Here is a 23,548-nt window from a genome sequence, read left to right on the forward strand (position 1 = left end):
ATTAGATGGCACATCGGGAGGGTGATTTATTCAGAAGGAGATCTCCTTATCTTTGTGTGTCAGCTGTGATTCATGAACTGACACACAAGGAAAGGCTTTGGCAGGAAGCATTACCTGGCATAAGCCTGTGTGTTCTGAATCTGTCCAAAGACTATGTGGTGTTATTATGGTGCTCTCACTTGCGTAACTGTGGTCGTCGCTCAGTCGTGCCCTACTCTTTGCGACCCCAAGGACTGCAGCCTGCCAGGCTTCTCTGTCCATGGGACTTCCCAAGCAAGGATACTGGAATGGGTTGCCATTTCCCTCTCAAGGGGATCTTCCTAACCCAGGGATCAAACCCAGATCTCCTGCACTGCAGGCAGATTCTTTACAGACTGAGCTACCCGGAAGCCCCACTTTTATAACACATATGTTTATTTATTTACCATCTATTTAGCTGCATTAGGTCTTAGCATGGGGGCATCAGTAGCTGTGGCAGGCAGACTTAGCTGCTCCAAGGCATGTGGGGTCTTAGTTCCCTGAGCACGGATTGAACCCACATTCCCTGCACTGCAAGGCAGATTCTCAACCACCGTACTACCACAGAAGTCTGGACACTTGCTTTAATTGCCTTTTTTAAGCATTAACATTCACTTTAGATTAGACAGCTGCGATTCCACTGCACTAACGAAATGTTTTCACTGAGCTCAGTGGATTCACTGTATTTCAGTGAAAAAGAGGAAAAAATTCAAGAGTGGGGCTTCTTTGTTATTTTCTATGGACAGATCCCGGGAAGGACCTACAGCTAACTTCACCCTGACGCCAGCCCTGGGATTAGCAGGGCTAGGCTCAACCGGCCCTGACGTCCACTTGCCCTGCAACCCTGGAGCAGCCAATAAGCCCCAGTGAAGCCCCGGTTTCCTTATCAGTGAAGTAGGATAATGACAACCCCCAGCCTGCTGGCCCGGTGAAAGTTCTGTTCAAACCTGAAGACGTCCCTGAGCCAGTGACTCTCTGCAAGGGCAGAGGACGTACATCCATGTGTGAGCGCGTGCAGAGCCCACGTGTGAACACACGCGGGGAGGGCTCCAGAAACATCCACCTGGCAGACAAGCGCACAAGGAGACGAGGGCTGCCAACGCACTGATGCAAGGCCCAGCGAGACCGCCCAGGGCAGCCCTCCTTGGAGACGGGGAAACTGAGGCTGAGTTAGTCCAGGGCCAGGCAGAGCTCTGATCTCTGCTGCTGCTGCTGCTAAGTCGCTTCAGTCGTGTCCGACTCTGTGCGACCCCACAGACGGCAGCCCACCAGGCTCCCCCGTCCCTGGGATTCTCCACTGGAGTGGGTTGCCATTTCCTTCTCCAATGCATGAAAGTGAAGTCGCTCAGTCGTGTCCAGCTCTTAGTGACCCCATGGACTGCAGCCTACCAGGCTCCTGCATCCATGGGATTTTCCAGGCAAGAGTACTGGAGTGGGGTGCCACTGACTGCCCACCTACAAATCTACTTTAAACAGAGCTTACACCTGAGCACACCACAGGCCTTGAAACCTAGTGGGCAAATGCGAGCAACGGCACAGTGCCCAGGCCTAACCTTTCACCAGGAGCCGAGCCTGGGACTGGGCCTGGCCAATGTCGCAGCTGTAGGTGTCACTGTCTGCCTTCTCCAGGGCGCTGATGGTGAGCCGCAAGGTCAGGCCCTCCTGGCTGGGCGCATGCTTCCCCGAGGCCTGCAGCTCTGTGAGGCCCTTGCGCCAGACCACTGAGACTGCGGGCCGCTCCGTCTTGCAGGTGAACGTGGCTGTGCCCTTCTCCTCCACGTGCAGGTCAGCCAACGGCTCCGTGAACCGGTTTGCCTTTTCTGGTGGAGAAGCAAGAATGAATGAGGGGTGAGGTCTGTGCAGATGCCATGCAGGCCCTCAGGACGGGAAATCATTCCCATCACAGGTGGTTCTCCTGGCTCACCCCAGACCCTCAGGGACCTGGGCGAGTTCCTTATCTGCTGGGTGCTTCTCTCTTCCTACCTGGGACAGAACGGCTCCCAGGGGGCAGCCCCAGGCTCTCATGGGGTTTACCTTCCACTCGGAGACTGGCTGTGCTTTTGGAAGACTCCGTCTCACACGTGTATTTGCCCGAGTCTTTGAGTGAGGCTGCATGGATGACCAGCGAGGCCCGAGTGCCTTCAGTGAGCAGGTCATACTTCTGACTCTTGCGGATGGCCTTCCCGTCCTTCAGCCAGCGCACTGGGGTCCCCTCCCGCGACAGCTCACACTTCAGCACCACATCCTCACCCAGCATGGCCTGCTGGTCTTCCAGTGGCTTCATAATGTCAGCTGACCTCTCTGAAAAGAACAGACGTGGTGCCCGATAAGGCCTGGCCATCGCTCCACCCACGACCTTGGCCCTAGCCATGCCTGGGGTTAAGACAAGGCAAGCACTCAAGAGCTTCCAAGCTCTGGAGGCTGAGACCACAGAGCCCATGGCTCTAAAGCTTCCAACTCTGGAGCCTCAGGCCCAGGGACCTCAGATCCCTGGAGTGCCGGGGAGGACCCTGGGAAAGAGAGCTGTTAGACCACAGAATCTTAGGTTCTCACCACTGTTCAGAGCTCTGTAACTCAAAGCATGGCCATAGGATGAGCTCTGTATTTATGCTGGAAGTAGCAGCTCATAAATTTCAACGGCAATTTCACTACCAACATGAGCCATGCACCCTGGGAGCTAATATAGCATTTGAACCACAGCCTGAAGGTTATGAACCGTGCTCCTGCCCAAAGGCTCCAGAACCTCATCCTAAAGGGTAATCCTGGTCGTCCACGCAGTTCTTGATGACCAGAACCCCCCAGGACTCCAACAGATGCCTCTAGGTGCTCAGCAGAGGCTGGGGAGGCAGTCCCTAGACACAAGCCCTTGCAGCTTCCAAGCCCAGGACCCCGGCTCCAGGCTTCCTGGGGAGAGCCCGGGCTCAGGAGCTCCTAAAGCAGCCCCTGGACCTGCCCCAGCCAGTCAGTCCCTGCTGCCACCATTCACCCACCTTTGACGATGAGCGAGGCCTTGGAGGTGAGGCCCCGCACAGAGAAGACCACCTCCCCAGCGTCACTTGGCACGGCATCTCGGATAGCTAGAGTGTACTTGCGGCCCTGGCGCGTGGCACAGAAGCGGCCAGAGCTGCCCACTGTTTTCCCGCTCACTGTCCACTCAGCCACATCGCCAGTGTTCTCATGGGACAGGATGCACTCGAAGCTGCAGCTCTCGCCCTCCAGCACCTCCACTGTCTTCAGCCTCTTGGTGATGCCCACATGCAGCTCTGCGGGCCATGGAAACAGCTGTCATGCCCCACGAGACAGGCACCATCAACTGACAGCAGCCACAGGCAGACCCCAGGAGGCGGCCCATCCCTGGATGACCCGCATACCCCCCTCTAACCCCGCTCCCAGGAGGCTGCCGCTCCCTCAGCAAGGGTCCTCTCGGCCTCCTGCTGGCCACACCCTGGCAGTCAGATGGCTGACGGCTATGAGTGGTGACCACTCCTTTCACATGTGCTAGAGCATAACGTGGAGAGAATAAGCACCACCTGGTTGCCACCAGCTTACATGCTCCATAGAAAGAACAGCTCCCCCAAATGAAGGGGAATCCAGCTCTAAGAAAAACTCACCACACCACCCTTCCCCTTCCGTCTCATCACAAACTGGCCAGACCATCAGGGACCAGCCAGAGGGTAACTGGGCAACACTCCTGCCAAACACAGAAGAGGGGAAAGGACTAGGGGAGTGGAGTCAGGACAGACATACACGGGACCTCAGGGACCCACCAGAATCATGCCCGGACAGGAAGGCGCCTGGGAAGAGAAAGGTGACCTGCCCACAGCTACCTTCACCAGGCGGGGCGGTGGCCTGGGCGTCTTCCGGGGACACCCCTGCCTGACAGCGCAGCCTCTCCCACGCACTACCCTCCTGACGCCTCCCTCTGGGGCCCCTGTGCCTGCCCACACATCCCCGGGTGCAGAGGGAAGTTTCCAGCCTCCGCTGAATCCTTTATCCCCTGGGACTCGATCAAGCAGGGCCAGTCTATCTCCCAGGCTTTGCTCTATCGCTTGTTACCCCTGGCCCACCTGCCTGCACCTGGGCCTTCTAAGACCTTGTCAAGGCCATTCCTTCAAGAGCCTGCCCCGATCTCTCCAGGCTCAGCAGAGCAGACCCTGGCCTCTGAGAGTGAGTGGGTCCCCCAAACACAGGCACACCCAGAGCCACGCCCCGGTGCCCTGGCCCCACGTCTGCAGCTGGCCACAGCACGCACCATGCACGCTGACATGGGCACGGGTCTCATCAGTGCCCACGTCGCAGGTGTACAGGCCAGCATCATCCCGAGTCAGGCTGCGCACCACGAGGCCTCGCATGCCCGCCGAGTGCAAGAAGTCGTACTTGTCACTGGGGCCCAACTCCACCCCGTCTTTCCGCCACACCACGTGGGCTTGGTGGTCAGAGACCTCACACTGCAAGGCCAGTGTGCCCCGCTCCTCCACAGACACATCGTCCAGCGCCTTCAGGAATACCACCGGCTTCCCTGCAGGAAGAGCACAGGCGACTCAGGGGACCAGCTGCCACCTCTGGCCCTCTGGGTAAAGGGTGCGTGTCCCAAGGGTCCCCACGGACCACGCACAGCCACCTCACCTTTGACCACCAGGTGGGCAGAGGCCGTAACCTTGGGGGAGGAGATGCGCACGGTGCCCCCATCAGCCTGCCGGACCCGCTTCAGCACCAGTGTGTGGCGGCAGCCCTCGTGGCTGATCTCGTGGAAGCTGTCGTTGTACAGCGGTGTCCCGTTGAGCAGCCAGTCCACCTCTTCGTCCTCGTGGGACAGCTCGCAGGAGAAGCGGGCACGGCCCTCCTCCAGGACCTCCACGTCCTCCAGCGGCTGCGTCACCGTCACCTTCCGTTCTGCCAGGAGCACAAGGCGGCCTCAACGTGACTGCCGCTGCCTCCTCTAGAGACCCTTGGGGCCACGCCCCCTCACTCTCTGCCTTCCACGGTGACCTCCTAGAGACCCTTTTGGGGGCCCTCACTCTCTGCCTTCCACAGTGACCTCCTAGAGACCCTTGGGGGCCCACATCCCCCTCTCTCTACCTTCCACAGTGACCTCCGTGCTGCTCTGGGCGCTGCCGGCCTGGCACCGGTAGACACCAGCATCGTCAGGGGTGAGCCGCAGGATACGCAGCTCTGCCATGTGGCCCTCGAGCCTCATCTTGAACTTGCTGGATGGCGCCAGGGGCGTCTCCTCCTTGTACCACTGCACAGCCTTAGGGGGAGGCTTGAAGTCACAGGACAGGACGACGGACTGCAGCTCCCGCCCCACCTTGGGCTCCAGGGGCCGTGTGAGCACCACGGGAATGTCTGCCGTGGGAAAGCAAAGAGGGCAGCAGGCATTAAGTGGGCCAGACCACGAGGATGGAACCCCGCGCCCCAGGCCCTGTCCACCCTCAGCAGAGCCATCGGCCAGCGCCCTCTCACCAGAGACCACCAGGGAGGCGGTGGAGCGCGATTTGCCGATGGTGAAGTGCACTGGCCCCGTCATGGTGGAGTAGGTGCGCCGCAGCGTCAGCCGATGCACCGTGCCCTCCTGCTCTATCCCCACGTCAGCCCCCGCCTGCAGCACCGTCTTTCCCAGGAGCCACTTGGCGGGCCGCACCGAGGGGATGGAGGTCTCACACTCGAACCAGGCGGGTGCCGGCTCCATCACCGTCACATCCTGCAGGCCCCGCACAACCACGATGGACTGCTCTGTGGACGAGGGCCAGTCAGCAGGGCAGTCCCGCGGGAGGGTCTCGAGCCCCCCCCCCCTCACCTCTGCAGGGCCTGCTCCTGGGAACAGACCCTCTCAGGGACACTCACATCCTCCTGGGAGCACCCCGAGGCCACCAGTCAGGCCCTTCTCAGGGTTGTGTTCAGCTCTGTGCGACCCTATGGACTGTAGCCTGCCAGGCTTCTCCGTCTATGGGATTCTCCAGGCAGGAATACTGGAGTGGGTTGCCCTGCCCTCCTCCAGGGGATCTTCCCCACCCAGGGACCGAACCCAGGCCTCTTACATCTGCTGCACTGGCAGACGGGTTCTTTACCACTAGCACCACCTGGGAAGCCCAAGCCTCCAAGTGCCACAGGCCAGAGCCCTTCTCCTAGGGAAAAAAGGAACAGCTTCCACCCAGCCCTGCCCAAACCTTCTACGAAGAACTGTGCACTGGTCTTCACGTCGCCGGCATCACATGTGTAGGTGTCCTCGTCCTCGGGCTGGACGGCGTTGATGACCAGCTTGCGGTAGAGGCCGTCGCTGACCATCTCGTACTTGGCCCCAGGGTGCAGCTCCACGCTACCCTTGAACCACCGCACCTGGGCACTGGCCCTGGACATCTGGCACTCGAGCACGCCGCGGTGCTTCTCCATCGCGATCTTATCCCGCAGTGGGCGGAGGATGGACACGGGCAGCTCTGGGGGTATACCCCGTGGGGTCAGAGTGGGCGCACAGCGAGCCTGAACCCCCAGGATAGGGTGCTCGGGCTGTGCATCTTCCCACCAGCCTAACTGAGACCCCATGCTCAGGCTAAAAAGAGCCCAGGTGACCCGCCCGCCAGAGCCAGCAGGCAGCGCGGCGGAGTCTCACCCTCAGGCTGGCCAGGGACGTGCTGCTCACCTCTGACCACGAGGACTCGTCCAGGGGGCCCTCAGCATGTGCGTGCCCGCCCCACCCTGACACCCCATCCATCCCCTCACCACACAGCCTTACCCTCACCCTGCACACCCCGAATCCTCTGCACCCTGTCCCCTCCATACGTATCCAACACCCGGGCCCCTATCCCCAACCTGCTCCCAGGCCCTTTCTCCCTCCTGCCCCACCATCACCTTGACTGTCACCAAGGTCACCAGACAAAAGGCTTGTACGCTCACCTCCTGCCGGGCCTCACCATTTCCAGCATTTGCTGAGGTCCCAGGAGGGAGAATTTACTGGTAACTACATTTTCAACAAAGAAGGAGACCCCAAGACTGCCTCCCCTGGTCCACTCTCTTCCTGCTGAGGAGGGAACACCCCTTTCCCTCCTCCTGGGTCATTTCTAACCTCATTCCGGGAAGTACCCCAGGACAGACAGCAGGCCTTTCAGCCCCGCAAGACCCAGCACATGTACTCGTCCACACAGACACTGTCCAGCCCCTCCCTTGCTTGGGGCTCCCATTACCTTTTACTCGGAGCTGGGCTCGTGATTCCGCATTTTCTGCTACAAACTTGATTTCCCCTGCATCTTCCACCAGGACCCTCCGATAGATGAGAGTGTATGTCCTTCCTGGGGACAAAGCCCACTCAGCACTAAAGGGCAGGGTGGCCTGGGGACGGGGAGGGGTGGCCTGGGGGCAGGAAGTGGGGAGGACCCCTGCTTTGTCCCCCCACTGTCCCCGTCTCACCTTCCTGGCGGATCCTCACGTTGTCACTAGGCCGGAGCTTATTGCCCTCCCAGAACCACTGCGCAGGCACCTCATCATGGGAGACCGCGCAGGAGAAGGTGGCGCCCTCTTTCTCCATCACTTCCACATCCTCCAGAGGCCTCACGATCTGCACATTCCGGCCTGGGGCACAGAGCAGGCCCTGCTACACCCCGAGGCACAGGTCTCCTATCTGACCACCACCCCCGGCCCAGCTTGCTAACGGGGTACAGGCTGGGCACAAGGGCAGAACCAGAGGGCCAAGCATTTGCTGGGGGACACAGAAGGAGGCCGGGAGGTCCTTGCAGCCACCCACCCAGCCCTCACCTTGCACCTTCAGGGAGGCCGAGCTCTGAGCATCATGGGCATCGCACACATACACACCCTGGTCTCCAAACTCACATCGGTAAATGACGAGACTTCTGCAGGCCCCTTGGGCCAACATGCCCATGGTCTTGCTTACCCGCAGCTCCACATTGTCCTGTGAAGGAACGAGGCCAGGTCAAGGGCTGGCACTGCCCAGCAGAATGGTCTGACACTTGCCCACTCCTGGTTAGAGGCAAGAGGGGGCAGAGGAGTTCGCAGGCACCTTCAACCAGCGCACATCCACATTGGGGCGTGAGAGCTCACAATCCAGGGCCACCTTTTCTTTCTCTGTGGCCACTACGTCCTGCAGGGGGCGGATGAACTTCACAGGCAGCTCTGGGAAGACAAGAGGGAAGTGCTGAGATGCAGGGCCTCTGTGCGGGGACAGAGTCTGAACTGGCTGGAGTCATTCAGCTGGTTTTAGGAAGGGGTCCCCTCCCCTACGATGCCCCACCTGCCTCCCTGGCACCGTAGGGACAGGGGCAGGCACTCTGGAGTGAGTGCTGCCCCACCTATGAGCACCCACCAGTGACCACAAGATGGGCAGAGGTGTGCACGCCCTCCGCCCGGAAGGCCACCAAGCCACCGTCCTGCCGCTGCAGCCGTGACAGCGTGAGGGTGTGTGTGGGGCCGTGCACCGCCAGCTGGCAGTTGGGTCCCGGCTGGAGCCGAAGACCGTCCCGAGTCCAGGTGCCCTCCACGTCTGCGTGGGACAGCTCTACTTCCATGGTGGCCGTGCCCTGCTCCTGCGCCTCCACGGCCTGCAGGCCCCGCACGAGCCGGATCTGGCGCACTACGGGACAAACAAGGGAAGGGTGAGCCGCTGCAGCAAGACCCCGGCCTCGGGCCAGCCCCTGTCACGTCCCGCGGGAGCCTCACAGTGCCCTGCGGGGAGGCCTCCCCGCTCCTCACTCCCTTCCCCTCCTCCCCGCCCCCTGCCAAGCGCAGGGTCTTCTTCCCTTTTCCCCCTTTTCCAAGGCCCTGCCCCCAGACAGAGCTCCCCTCTCCTCCTACCCCCTCTACCTCCTCAATGCTCAACCCTTGGACCAAGCTCGCTTAGCTGCTCACTTTCCACAGTCAGCTTGGCCTGCGTCTTGTCGTTTGGTGTCTCGCAGCCGTAGAAGCCGCGGTCGGCGAAACCCACACTGTGCAGAACCAGACGGTGACGTGCGCCCTCGGCGTGGATCTCCACTTTCTCGCCCGACGCGAGTGCTACGGCATTGCGTGTCCACTTGACCTCCGGCCACGGCCGCGTCAGCTCCACCTCCATAGTCACCGAGCTCCGCTCCTCCACGGTCTGCGGCTCCAGCTTCTTTCTGAACAGCACTGGAGCCTCTGCGGTCGCGAGAGGAGGAGATCACCAGAGCCACTGTTTACTCTCAGAAAAGCAAGGCAGAGCGACCCGGCCCACGACCCCCAGCCAGCAGACCTGCCCTCCACCACATTCTGACTCCGAGCTAGGGAAGGCCTTGGCCATACTCAGGGCTCAGCAGTACGTGTGCGCAGGTATGATTTTATGGGTGGATAACAGCACTTCAGCTGGAAGAAGGCATGGCAACCCACTCTCCCATGGACAGAGAAGCCTGACAGGCTGCCATCCATGGGGTCACAGAGAGTCGGACACGACTGAGCTACTGAGCACACACACAACCACACCTCAGGAGGGCTTCTTCTCACCCAGTCCCCCTCCCGCCTACTGCTCCCCTCTTCTGAACTACCTCCTGCCACGCCCGTAAAAGCCTAACGCTCCTAAGCGCGGCTGGTGAACAGAAGCCTAGGGACACAGAGAGCTCTTGAGACAGGCAGACTCCAAGCCCCCAGACCAGCTGCACCCTGTTCAACTGGCCCTGGGTGCACCACATTACGGAAGAGAAATGTCTGAGGAGTCCTCCCAGACTCAGGTTGTGCCATGGGCAGAAGCAAATCTATCCATTTCACTCCCTTCCTCATGAGCTGGCTTGGCTCCCCCGGGATAAAGTTCTGGCTCTCCCCACACAACCTGGCTTCAGTGAGCCAAGCGCATCCCCATCCCCTGCATATGCTTGCCCACCTTGCCATCTCCCCCACCTCTCGGCTCAGCAAGGGTCCTTTCCTCCAGGAAGACCCCCTGGATCACGACCTCCGCCCATTCTCTCGCCAGGGGTGCACTGCAAGAGTGTACCACCTCCCCTTCAGAGCAGGTGTCTGGCCCCATGGGCCCACTCTGCAGCTGACAAACCCACGTCCTCTGAAATCAGCCCAAGGGGCTGGATCCAGGCCGGCAGCAGGCTGTATCGGTACAGCCACCTGGGAACCAGCTCACTAGGAGAACCTGGTACAAGAAGCTGTGGCGCCCTCCCTGCCGCCCCACAAGCTCACCTCGGACCCGGAGGGCAGCCGTGGACTGGATGCCCTCAGCCTCCGCAGTGACCTGGCCGGCATCCTCCAGGGCCAGGCTTAAGATGGTCAGGCTGTGGCTGGCACCCTTCTGCGATATGAGAAACTTCTCGCCGGGCTGTAGTTGGACACCATCTCGGAACCATGTGACCGCCACGTCGCTGGGAGTCACCACACACTGGAAAGTGGCCTCGCACCCCTCCTCCGCAACCACCGCACTCAGCCCAGACGTGAACTTGACCACGCGGGGTACTGCGGACAGAGGCTCCACTTGAGGTAACAGAGAGGATAGGCGGGGCTTCCCCCTCTTGCAGACTCCGCGGAAGGACCCCTCTTCCAGGAAGCCTCCCAAGAATGCTCCGCCAAGCTACCCATCCTCCCTGGCGACTCAGCCCGCGGACCTGGCACACGCATACCGATAACGGTGAGCATGGCGCTGGTGTGGTCGTCGCGGCTCTCACACACGTACTCCCCTGCATCCTCTTCCCGCAGGCCCGACACCGTGAGCGAGCGCTGAGTCCCCGCAGCCGCCATCTGGAAGCGTTTGCCGGACCGGAGTTGCGTGCTTCCGCGGCGCCACACCACCTCAGCCTGTGCAGGGCTCAGCTCACAGACCAGCGTCACCGTGCCGCCCAGATCCCCGCTCATGGGCTCCAGGGGGCGGCAAAACTTGGCAGCCACCTCTAGGGGAGGGGAGGGGACGTCAGCCTGGCAGGGTTCAGGCCGCAGGACCAGCTCCGAGCCGCCTGCTTGCACGCCTGGAGCCCCACCCAGTCTCCACTCCAGGATGCTGCCAACAAGGGGTTCCCAGAGGACCACCCGGCGGAGCCGCTCACCTTCCACCTGCACCGGGAAGTCCTGCCCCTCTGCGCCCACGCGGCAGCTGTAGACAGCGCTGTCCAGGGTCTGTGCCCCACGCACGGTCAGGGTGTGGGTGTCCCCCAGGCTGGCCATCTCATGCCGCTTGCTGCGGCGAATCTCCACACCGTCTTTGAACCACGTCACCGCGGCCACAGACGGCGTGGCCAGAGTGGCTGTCAGGACGATGTCCTCGTGTTCCCTGACCACCAGCGGTTCCCTGCGCCTGGGTTTCTCTGGGGCGGGGGGCTCAAACTCTGGCTCTGGGCAGGGGGATAACAAAGGAACATTAGACAGGGGACCCCCTCATCCTTGGCCTGAATCCCAGCCCCCTCCAGGCCACGTGGTGGGAGACTTGACATGAAACTGCCTAGGTGGTCCGCCTCTCCACCGCCGCCTCTCTGCTGAGCAAGCCAGAGAGGAATGCCTCAGGGCCACACTCCGCCTGCCAGGCACCATCCAGGCTCCCAGGGGCAGCACAGGGCAGTGAGGAGGAGCCACTTGGGACCACAGGCCTGGGGGCCACGAGCTCTGTCCACCAAGAGCTCGGAGTCCAGGATCCCTGCCCCACCCCAAGCAGCACTGGGCTCCATGAGCAGCTAAAGCAGGGAAAGCGGGGCACATAAAGACCCTGATGCAGCCTGTGGCTGAGCCAGCATTCCAGAGGAGCAGGAGGGAGCGGGGCCAGGAAGGGCAGCAGAGGGGGACAAGCTCAGTAGAGGAACCCCTTGCAGGGAGGGGAGAGGCCGGGCAAAGACTGAGACGTGTGAAACAGCCTGAGTGCCTCCAGCAGCCAAGCATGGGGGAAAGGCCAGGGCTGAGAAGAGGGTGAGGGAGGCCCTGGGAGGGGACCTAAGAGGGTCCCTGTGAGGGCTGATCCGGGGGACCACCTGGAAAGACCGTTATCAGATGCCAGGGCCACAGGTGCAGAAAGGTGGCCGTAAGGGTTAGGGACAGGGTTAGACAGAGACAGGGTCATTGAGCTCAGGACTCTGAAACCCAGTGATGTCACCAGCAGCAGGAGGGACAGGAGCAAGCAGGCAATATACCCACTTGGCTCAGGCTCAGGACAGAATGGGCATCTGAGCAGAGGCCAACACAACAGGCTGACCTAAATACAGCTGGACGGTCAGGGGCCTGAGCCGAGACAGGGGCGCCAGACCCAGTGAAGGCAGGGGCATTCAAGGCCAGAAGTGCCCCAGAGCAGGGCCCCACAGCTGCCCAGGAAAACTTAATATGGGAATAGTGCCCCCTGCCGACCACAGAGAATGGCCATTTCAACAGCCTGCAGATGGCTGAGAAAGCCTCTGTGGCAGGTTTCACGCTGGGAAAGGTATGGATGTGGTAGGGAGAAGCGGGAATCTGGGGGAAGAGATGTCAAGAGTGTCCTGGACTCAGGGCTCTGGCAGGCATCCTGCCGCTCAAGGGCCTTGCCGGGGGACAGAGCCCTGGAGCTGACTGCATCCGTGGAGAACCCAGCAGAGGACCCCAGGGCCCGGCATCCCCCGCACTCACGCCCCCCAACCCTGCCTTGGCACCCACCTGTGATGTCCAGGTGGAAGGAGACCTTCTGGCCCCTGGCCTCGCAGCTGTACTCCCCGGCGTCCGCCTTGCCCGCCTGCTGCACCACCAGCTGCCGGGTGCAGCCCTTGGCTTCCACATGCACTTTCGAGCTCGAACTCAGCCTCTTCCCATCCTTGTACCAGGTCACCTCCGTCTGGGCCTGGGCCACCTCGCAGCTCAGCGTGGTGCGTGCTCCCGCCTTGGCCTGCACTTCACTGCGTGCCGGCTGCTCCTTGGCAAACACCACCATAGGCTCTGCAGACAAGGAAGGATGCACAGGCTCAGAGATGCCATCTAAGTCAGGAATGCAGCAGGATGGAAAGAAGGCCTGGGCAGGTAGGAAGGGGGCTGGGCCCTGCTCCAGGCTCTGCGTTGTGCCACAAGTGCCCACAATTGATCTATACATTCCGTGCGTGCTGCTCCAAGTGGGGGCTCTGGGAAAGATTTCCTCCCTGCACAGACTCCTCTAGGAAAGGAACTGTGGGGTCAGGATGCACGTGCCCTTCAACCTTCCTAGAGGACGCAGTCTTTCTCACACGACTGTACAGAGAACACTCCTACCCACAGTGCATGAGAGTTCCTGAGGCTCCATCCTCTCGGTGTCGTCAACTGGTAGGGAGCATGGCTGTACTTCCTGAGCTTTCCTTTGCACAGTCCTAACGACTTACAAAGTGAAGCACCATTTCTCATCTTTTTGGCTTTTGGAGTTTGCTCTTCTGCAGTATCACTGCCAGACGTTTACCGAGTTATCAGTAGCACTGTCTGTCTTTTCCTTTTTCATTTTCAGGAGCTCTTCATATTTTTATATTAGAACCTTGACAGTTATGGGTGTGTAAATATTTTCTCCATCTTTGTCACTTGCTTCTTTATCTTTTATGTGTCTTCTGTTGACATAAAGTTCTGAGTTTTAACACAGGCAAGTATGTCAATTGTCCTTTGGGGAACCCTCTTACACTGTTGGTGGGAACACAAACTAGTACAGCCACTATGGAGAAAAGTGTGAAGATTCCTTAAAAAACTGGGGATAGAACTGCCATATGACCCAGCAATCCCACTGCTGGGCATACACACTGAGGAAACCAGAATTGAAAGAGATATGTGTACCCCAATGTTCACTGAAGCACTGTTTACAATAGCCAGGACACCTGATGTGAAGAGCTGACTCACTGGAAAAGCCCCTGATGCTGGGAAAGATTGAAGGCAGGAGGAGAAGGGGACGACAGAGGACGAGATGGTTGGATGGCATCACCAGCTCGATGGACACGAGTTTGAGCAAGCTCTGGGAGTTGGTGATGGACAGGGAAGCCTGGTGTGCTGCAGTCCATGGGGTTGCAAAGAGTTGGACACAACTGAGTGACTGAACTGAACTGAGGACATGGAAGCAAGCTGGACCTCCACTGGCAGATGATAGATGAGGAAGATGTGGTGCACACACACAATGGAACATTGTTCAGCTATAAAAAGGAATGTATGTGAGTCCGTTCTAATTAGGTGGATGAAACGAGCCTGTTATACAGAGTGGAAGTCAGTCAGGAAGCGAAACTCCAGTACAGTATACTGATGCATGTATGTGGAGTTTAGAAAGACGATAACAGCGATCCTCTATGCAAGGCAGCAAAAGACACCGATATAAAGCAAAGACTTTTGGACTCAGTGGGAGAAGGCGAGGGTGGGAAGATTTGAGAGAACAGCACTGAAGCATGTATATCACCATATGTAATACAGATGACCAGTGCAAGTTTGATGCATGAAGCAGGGCACTCAAAGCCGGTGCTCTGGGACAACCCAGAGGGATTGGGTGGGAAGGAGGTGGGAGGGGGGTTCAGGATGGGGGGACACATGGGCACCTGTGGCTGATTCATGTTGATGTATGGCAAAACCCACCAGAATGTTGTAAAGTCAGTATCCTCCCATTAAAATGAATTAATTTTTAAAATGTAGTGATTAATACATGTATATACTGCTTAAATCTTTTATTACCATCAGGTCATTAAATAATCTATATTAGCTGCTAAGAGCTTGTTTTAACTTTTATATTGGAGTCTCTAACCCACCAGGAGTTGGTGTCCATGTGTGCTGTGAGAGATATGTCAATTTTTATTATAGAGGAATACATATAATATATATATATGGTTATATGGCATTTGCAGTTTGTGAAAAAATTACTCTTTCTCTACACTACACACTAGCACTACATAGTTAAAAAACAGAAAAGGGATGGGAGAGTTTGGTTAAATGCAGGGCTTTTTCAGAGCTCACTATTCTTATTTCTTTGTATTTATCCCTGCACTGAAACCCAGCTGTTCACTACAGTAATTTTATAACGTTTGATATCTTGCAGATCAAGTGCTCTCATTTTACGAGTGTTTCCATCTCACCTGATCCTTGGAATCAACTTGTCAATTTTGACACACCCACAGAAGAACTTCCCTTTGGATTTTGATTGGTGGTACGTGTTCAGCTGTGTCCAGCTCTTGCAACCCCAAGGACTGTAGCCAGCAAGGCTCCCCTGTCCATGGAGTTCCCCAGGCAAGAATTTCTGGACTGGGTTGCCATTTCCTCCTCCAGGGTTTTGAGTAGGAATGGACCCCTTAGTGCCTTCCATGCATAGCTCACCATTCATTTAGATCTTCACTGCCTCCCTAAAATGTTTAATAATATCCTCTCTTGGAAGCCTTAAACAAATTTTACTAGGCATGGAATTAGAAGCATGATACTTTTGATGTCATTGTAATGGTCTTAAAATATCATTTTCTGACTCTCAGTTGCTAGTACATCAACATAGAAGCGTTTTCTGTGTATTTTGTATGTGGCGATTATTCTTAACTTTCTTACTAACCTTATAAATTCTTCCTACTTTCTGCATTAATAATGTTATCATCTAGGAACTCCACTTCTTGCTGTATCTAAATTTGACTTTATACTGTTCCTGACAGTCTCTACAACATTGGACATAAGATGTGATAGTGGAGCCACTTGAAATGCTCCAATGACAAGAAAAGCTTTCAAGGTTTCTCTGTAAGTATGATGTTTGCTGTTGTTTTCTTTAGTACTCTGTATCAAATTAAAGAACTATTCATTTATTAGTAGTTCAGTAAGAAGTTATCAAAATGAACATATGCTGTATTTTATACAACTCAACCTAGATATGATGTAAACATTTTATCAAGCACTTTTATTCTGCATTTTTTAAGGCAGAAATACGCTTTTTCTCTTTTAGCTTCTTAATGTTATAGGTTGATTTTTCTAATGTTCTGATGTTGAACAAACCTTGCATTCCTGGATTAAGATCTTCATGTCTTGCTCCATTCACTTTGCCAATGTTTTGTATAGGATTTTGATATTGACATCCATAAAAGATTGGCTTGTAATTTCAATTCTTTATACTTTGTCAGATTTTGGTATCAATGCTATGGTAGCTACATAAAATGAGTTAAAGAGTGCCTGTCTACACACACACACACACACACACACACACACACACACACATAAATAGATACACACACACACATATATCCCTTTTCCATTCTCTTAAAGAATCTCCATGAATATGAAAGTTTCCAGAATATTTCATATAATTTGCCAGTAGAGCCACTGAGCTTAATCTTGTTCTATGAGATTATTTTATTATGGTTCCGTTTATCTAAAAGATTATAAGACTGTTCAAGTTTATTTCTTCTTATATAAGTTTTGATATAGTTTTGTGAGAATTGGCCAATATTTCAAAACTTCTCAAATTTACTGTGTGAAATCATATTTCATTATAATAATGTAATTATTATAATAATTCATCTCTATTTGAAGTTAACCTCTCTTAACAAAAGGAAACTAAAGTTGGTCTGCAGACACCTCTGTGAACCGCCTCAGAACGTACAGAAAGACATGCCTCATTAGGAAATGTTATGAAACAAATACTGCTCTGCCAGTCAGTAGGGCTACTCTAGTACTTCGTCTTTAAGAAAGCCTGTTGGTGTGTCAGGAAAGCTCCTTACTACTCTCCATTTCTAAATTTATAAATCAAGCTCCAAAGGGAATACTGCCACAGAATGTACTAACTCAAGGCAAAAGAAAACCAAAATTTGCTTTTAAAAGAATGTACCATATCTCAGAGGTGCATGCCAAAGGCACCAATCCTCTTCTTTTGGTTTACTTTGCACAGACATTGCAACAGAACAGAAACCTAGATTTGCAACATTTAGGTGCACAGATGACTTCTACAACAATGTGCAAGAAAAAGAAACAGTGTCCCATAACAACTGAAATAAATTCAGACTTGAGGTAATGCCAAGTATGATTATGTGGCTGAAATCCTCTTATCCGCTTCAAAAAACTACAAACATCTCTGATTAGGGAGAATCCTCATACAACGCCGGGTGAGAGAATTTGGATATTGCTAAAGCATCCAAAAAGTACATTCACATATCCCAAGGTGAGAGATATGTGGCCCACTTGAGACCCCAAGGGCCAGATGGAGCCAGGGTCCTGGGCACCAAAGATCACCTGGAACATTACAACGCGGAAACAGCACTCGGGGTGCCCAAGAGAGGCCCCTCCTCCTCCCACACACACCATTCCCACCCAGTGTCCCTGGGATCAGCCAGGAGCATGAGAATGGGAGGTGGGAAGATGGGAGATATGAAGAGGTTAAACGCAATGAAAAGATCCGGTCACGGCTGTAAGTCAGTCACATCATCTCCAAAAGATCCTCTCAAATAACTGACCTGTGACGTCCAGGCGGAAGGAGACCTTCTGGCCCCCGGCCTCGCAGCTGTACTCCCCGGCGTCCGCCTTGCCCGCCTGCTGCACCACCAGCTGCCGGGTGCAGCCCTTGGCCTCCACACGCACTTTCGAGCTCGAACTCAGCTTCTTGCCGTCCTTGTGCCACGTCACCTCCGTCTGGGCCTGGGCCACCTCGCAGCTCAGCGTGGCACTCGCCCCCGCCACGGCCTGCACCTCACTGCGTGCCGGCTGCTCCTTGGCGAACACCACCGAGGGCTCTGGGGACAGAGGGGGATACACAGGGTCACAGATACTGCCTAGGTCAAGGTGCAGCACTGGGAGGAAGGACTAAATGGTGAAGCAAGAGAACTGGAAATTTCTCTAGATCCTGGCTAGCTGTGTGGCCTGGAAACCCTACCTCCTTCTCACCGAGTGACCAAGTTTACCTATATATTCTCCCACTGATCCACGCCTGTTGTTCCAGGTGAAGACGCTGCAAGAGACTTCAGTGTACACACTACTCTGGGAGAACTTCAGGGTCCTGAGGCATCGGTTCCTCAGCCTGTCTAGGTGGGCACCCAAAGGGCAGTGCAGGGTCGCAGCCACAGTCACCTGGCATTAGCGCTCTGCACGGGCCAGCTCAGGGAGGGGTGCACTCCCACCTGCCATGCGGAAGCGACCTTGAGCCTCCAGCCTCTGATCTACGCTCAGCGTGCCAACTGTGGCCAGTCGGGTGGAGGGAAGTCGTATCCCCCTGGCGACTGTTTCAGTCTTCTGGCCCTCACTGTTTGCGCTCCTGTGGTGTCACTCTTCAGGTGTTTCAGCTGACTTTCAATAGCGGTTTCTGCCTCCCCCTTACTCATTCTCCAGAGCTCTTTATGCGCTTAAGTGCTAGAGGTTTGACAGATGATGCACTCTGCGAATACTGTACCCATCTGCATAACTTGCCTTTTCACTCAAGTTTTTGTTTTAACTCTGTTTATTTAGTTTCACCACAGAGCTTGTAGGATCTTAGTTCCCCAACAATGGGTCAAACCTGTGCCCCTTGCGGTGGAAGCACAGATTCTTTACCACTGGGCCACCAGGGAGGCCCCCAAATTTAGTTTTAATATAGTCGAATACAGGATATTGTTGCATTGTTCTGTTTAAGACTTCCTTTACCCTGAAGCCATGAGATAATCTATGTCATCATCTGAGGTTTTATGGTCTTCCTTTCATACTCTGGTCTCAAACCCACCTGGAGTTCCTTTTTAACTGCTGTTCCAGTTACCTATGCAATTTTTTATGATTTAATGGTGAAAACACCATATCAAAAAGACCATCCTTTCTCCATTGCCTATACAAGTTCACCGGTTTAAAAACAAAAACGGTGGGGATGGCGGCAGAGTTGGAAGTTCATTTATTCACAGGTCTGATTGTGAGTTCACTATTCTGGTCCTTTGATCTGATAACTATCCCTGTATTGTAACCCCAGTATCTTTATTACTATAGCTTTATGACAATTCTCTTTTTCAAGAGTATGTTGGCTCTACTTGACCTTTGGAATCTGCTGCTCAATTTTCAACTATCCAAAAAAAAACATTTGTTGGATTTTGATTGGATGTGAATATATCTGAATCTTCCATAGATTTCCATCCATTTCTTTAGGCAGTTTTTACTCTCTCTCTCAAAAATGTTTAACTATTTTCCCCCACTAATGTCTTAAACATCTTTATTTTACTTGGAACTGGAAAGATCATACTTTTCACAATGCTGTAAATCTTTTAAAATTTCATTTTCCAACTATGCTGCTACTATATGGAAATATATGTTTTCCACATATTGACTTTTTACATGGCAATTTTCTCAACTCTTATACTAAGTCTAATTAACTTTTTAGATTTTCTGAGTTGATATCCATGTAATCTGTTATTCCTTCTTACGTTTCATGCTTTGCACTGATCTACTTTGTTTGTGAAGCTACATAAGCCTTGCAATATGGGAGTACAACCTTATCACAGTGTATTATCTTGTTGATATATTGCTGAATTCAGTTTGCTAATATTTTGTCTAGGGTTTTCCTTTGATAGCTACAATAAACTGACCTGTAATTTTAATTCTTGGTACATTCCTTGTCAGATTTTGTCAGAAAACCATGTGCAGAGTGTATCTCTTTCTATTCTCTAGAAGAATCTCCATGAACATGGATTAATTTGTTTCTAAACTATTTAGTATAATTTACCAGGAAAGCCACTGGGCTTAGATCTTTCTGAGAAAAATGATTTACTGTGGTTCAACTTACTTAAAAGGTTTAGAACTGTTGGAGTTGTCTAATTCTTCTGTGTGACTTTTGATAATAGTTTTCTAGGAACTGGCCAAATTGTCAAAATTTTTCCAATTGACTACCATAAAGTAATGTGTCATATTCTCTTAAAATATTAATAACATTTGACAAAGGTACAGAGTGAGTTTTCTGGTATCTATACATACCCACAAACTATTATGTACAGGTACAATCCCACACTGTTAGGTATTGGCGACCAGAGGTCAGTGTAGGATCACAGCCTTAGTTATTTGATATTAATACCCTCTTTTTTAAAACTATTTATTTATGCTTTTAATAGTATAATGAACAATGAATCCACTACCCACGGAAGAACTAATCCATTCCCAATCAGTTCTCTACCTGTAACAAACTCCTACGGAAAGGAAAAGAAATTTAGATCTCAGACTTCTCTCTGAACCAGCCAGGGAGACACAAACCACGAGGGAAACTCTGTAAAGTACATACTGTTTCATGAGACCATGGCTGCCGCTACTGTAAAAACTCAGCTTTTAGTGCAGTGGTGTAGTTAGCTTACTCCTTGGAAGGAAAGTTAGGACCAACCTAGATAGCATATTCAAAAGCAGAGACGTTACTTTGCCAACTAAGGTCCGTCTAGTCAAGGCTATGGTTTTTCCAGTAGTCAGGTATGGATGTGAGGGTTGGACTGTGAAGAAGGCTGAGCACCGAAGAATTGATGCTTTTGAACTGTGGTGTTGGAGAAGACTCTTGAGGGTCCCTTGGACTGCAAGGAGATCCAACCAGTCTATTCTGAAGGAGATCAGTCCTGGGATTTCTTTAGAAGGAATGATGCTAAAGCTGAAACTCCAGTACTTTGGCCACCTCATGAGAAGAGTTGACTCATTGGGAAAGACTCTGATGCTGGGAGGGACTGGGGGCAGGAGGAGAAGGGGACGACAGAGGATGAGATGGCTGGATGGCATCACCGACTCGATGGACGTGAGTCTGAGTAAACTCCGGGAGTTGGTGATGGACAGGGAGGCCTGGCGTGCTGCGATTCACGGGGTCGCAAAGAGTCGGACACGACTGAGCGACTGAACTGAACTGATAGTATTAGCTACTTATTCGTTTCCATTTCTAAGCTTACAGATCAAACTCCAAGAATACTGACACAAATGTTCTAACTGAAGACAAAGGAAAACCATATGCTGTTTGGAAAGAGCATGCTAAACCTCAGGCGCATGTCACAGGTGCGTACCTACCAAGAGTCAGCTCCTTTTTTACTCTTCACAGGCGCTGAGACAAAATCTGGATGTAGAATTTGGTACATGAAGTGAAAGAGAAAAGAGCCTCCCACAACACCTAAACTAGTATGAACCAAATTTTAGTTTTGAGATAATTCCAAGCATGATTATGTGCCAAAGTCCCCTTAATTTTGGTTCAGTGAAATTCAAACAGGTTTCACTAGGAAGAACTCTCGTGTGATGTTAGGTGAGGGAGGGATGTGGGAACAGCCAAAACATTCAACATAAGGATATGCACATATTCCCAGGTAAGAGACATCTCATCTACTTCAAACCTCAAGTACCAGGTGGATTCCAGAGTCCTCAATATGGGGAGGATTCTACACAGCTTCTGGGACATGTGAATAAGTGTTACATCAACTACTTGAAGTTTACAAGAATGGCCAAACTCCCTTCCATATCCATGCCCCTCCAATTTAAATTCCCTCGGTGCAGCCACGGGCGTAAGAATAGAAGTGGAAGGATGGGAGACTTGAAGGGAAGTCTGATGTAAAGAGCACTAGGGTCCAGTCAGTCTATTAGTCAGTCCCATCATCTCCTCCAAATGCTCTCAGTTAGAACCCCCTGTGATGTCCACACACAAGGAGACCTTCCGGCCTCCAGCCTCAGAGCTGTACTCCCCAGTGTCTGCTCTCCCCGCCTGCTGCACCACCTGCCGCTGAGCATAGCCCTGGGTCTCTTCCTGCACTCTTGGGCGGGCACTCAGCTTCTTCTCACCCTTGAACCATGTCACCTCCTTCTGGGTCTGGGCTACCTTGCAGCTCAGCTTGGCTGTCCCCCCAGTCACAGTGTGCCCTTCACTCAACACTGGCTGTTCCCTGGCAAATGATGTGCAGCTACGGACTCTGGGGACAAGGAGGGAAGTGCAAAGTCACAGACACGATCATCTAAGGCAGGAAGGCAACAGCAGGGGAAAGGGACTAAGTAGGGAAGTAGAGGGACTAGAAACTTCTCTAAGCTCTGCACTAGATACGTGCCCAAGAGCCCCATACCTTATCAGCAGTGGTGACACAATTTATCTATACATTTGGCCACAGCTTCAAGTGGGCAGTTCTAAGGAAGAACATTGCAAAAGACTTCTCTGTGTATAGGATCTGTGGGGGAGGGGTGGGGGGAGAAGAATCCACCTTCTTCTCAAGTGCACATGGAACATTCTCCAGGATAAACCACATCTTGGATCATATATCAAGCCTCGGAAAATTTGAGAAAATTGAAATTGTATCAGCATTTTTTCCCACCACAATGCTGAGATTAGAAATCAATTACAGGGGGGAAAATGCAAAAAAAAAAAAAACAAAAAAAACCCCACAAACACATGGAAGCTAAACAGTGCGCTGCTAAATAACCAAGAGATCACTGAAGAAATTAAGGAGGAAATTTTTAAAAAATGCACAGAAACAAACAATGCTGAAAAGATGACAACACAAAACCTATCGGACGCAGTAAAAGCAGCTCTGAAAGGGGAGCGCAGAGCAGTGCGATCTCACCTCAAGAAACAAGAAAAGGCCTCGCACTAACAATCTAACCTGCGAGGGAAAGACGAGAAAGAAAACTCAAAGTCAACAGAAGAAACGAAATCAGAAAGATCAGACCAGAAATGAATGAAACAGGAAACGAGAAAACAATAGCAAAGATCAATAAAAGTAAAAGTTGGTTCCTCGAGAAGGGAAACAAAACTGATAAACCTTCAACTAGACTCCTCAAGAAAAAAAAGAGCGAGGACTCAGTAAAATTAGAAATGAAAAAGAAGACATCAGCACAGACACCACAGATACACAGAGGCTCACAGAGACTGCCATAAACAGCTGTAATCCAAGAAAAAAACGGCAACCTGGAAAAAACGGATACATTCTTGGAAAGATGCATGCTTTCAAGACTGAACCAGGAAGAATTAGAAAATATAAACAGGCCAATCACAAGCAGTGAAATTGAAAATGTAATAAAAAATATTCCAACAAACAAAAGTCAAGGACCAGACAGCTTCACAGGCAATTTGAGCAAACTTTTAGAGAAGAGATAACATCTATCCTTCTCAAACTCTTCCCCCCAAAATCTCAGAATTACAAATACTTATAAATTCGTTCTATAAGGCCACTATCACCCTGATACCAAAACCAGAAAAGATATCACACAAAAAAAGGAAATTACAGACCAATATCACTGATGAACAAAGACACAAATATCCTCAACAAATTACTAACGAATAGAAGCCAACAACACATTAAAAGGATCATACATCATGATCAAGTGGTTATCCCAGAGATGCAAGGATTCTTCAATATATGCAAATCAACCAGTGTGATAACCATATCAACAAATTAAAGAATAAAAACCATACAATCATCTCAATAGAGGCAGAAAAAGCTTCTGACAAACTTCAATATAACCGTTTATGATAAAAATTCTCCAGAAAACTGGCATAGAGGCCATTACAACAAACCCACAGCAAGCCATCATTCTCAACGGGGAAAAAGTGAAAGCACTTCCCTTAAGATTAGGAACAAGACAAGGATGTCCACGCTCACCACGCTTTTTCAACATAGGTTTGGAAGTCCTCACTATGGCAGTCACAGAAGTGAAAGAAATCCAAATTGGAAAAGAAGTAAACAAAAGTGTCAGTATATGCAGACGACAGGCAATCACATGTAGAAAATTCTAAAGA

General features: G+C 52.6%; 1 protein-coding gene across 42 annotated transcripts in view; it reads right to left on the reverse strand.

Annotated features, from left to right (window-relative positions):
* Positions 1-23,548, reverse strand: part of OBSCN (obscurin, cytoskeletal calmodulin and titin-interacting RhoGEF) — a 231,601-nt gene that overhangs the window by 87,312 nt on the left and 120,741 nt on the right. For all 42 annotated transcript variants that reach the window (XM_042249479.1, XM_060416153.1, XM_042249500.1 and 39 more), the window contains 19 exons: positions 17,322-17,597; positions 12,580-12,855; positions 11,016-11,300; positions 10,596-10,862; positions 10,162-10,431; positions 8,872-9,138; positions 8,330-8,596; positions 8,027-8,139; positions 7,765-7,918; positions 7,420-7,581; positions 7,197-7,301; positions 6,186-6,452; positions 5,482-5,751; positions 5,098-5,364; positions 4,645-4,911; positions 4,271-4,537; positions 3,009-3,281; positions 2,053-2,319; positions 1,572-1,838 (listed from right to left, as the gene is read on the reverse strand). In XM_042249479.1, coding sequence (XP_042105413.1) covers positions 1,572-1,838; positions 2,053-2,319; positions 3,009-3,281; positions 4,271-4,537; positions 4,645-4,911; positions 5,098-5,364; positions 5,482-5,751; positions 6,186-6,452; positions 7,197-7,301; positions 7,420-7,581; positions 7,765-7,918; positions 8,027-8,139; positions 8,330-8,596; positions 8,872-9,138; positions 10,162-10,431; positions 10,596-10,862; positions 11,016-11,300; positions 12,580-12,855; positions 17,322-17,597 — 4,587 coding nt within the window. The remainder of the gene's footprint in view (positions 1-1,571; positions 1,839-2,052; positions 2,320-3,008; positions 3,282-4,270; positions 4,538-4,644; positions 4,912-5,097; positions 5,365-5,481; positions 5,752-6,185; positions 6,453-7,196; positions 7,302-7,419; positions 7,582-7,764; positions 7,919-8,026; positions 8,140-8,329; positions 8,597-8,871; positions 9,139-10,161; positions 10,432-10,595; positions 10,863-11,015; positions 11,301-12,579; positions 12,856-17,321; positions 17,598-23,548) is intronic.

The sequence above is a fragment of the Ovis aries genome, chromosome 5 (genome assembly GCF_016772045.2).
Source record: "Ovis aries strain OAR_USU_Benz2616 breed Rambouillet chromosome 5, ARS-UI_Ramb_v3.0, whole genome shotgun sequence".
Lineage (NCBI taxonomy): Eukaryota > Metazoa > Chordata > Mammalia > Artiodactyla > Bovidae > Ovis > Ovis aries.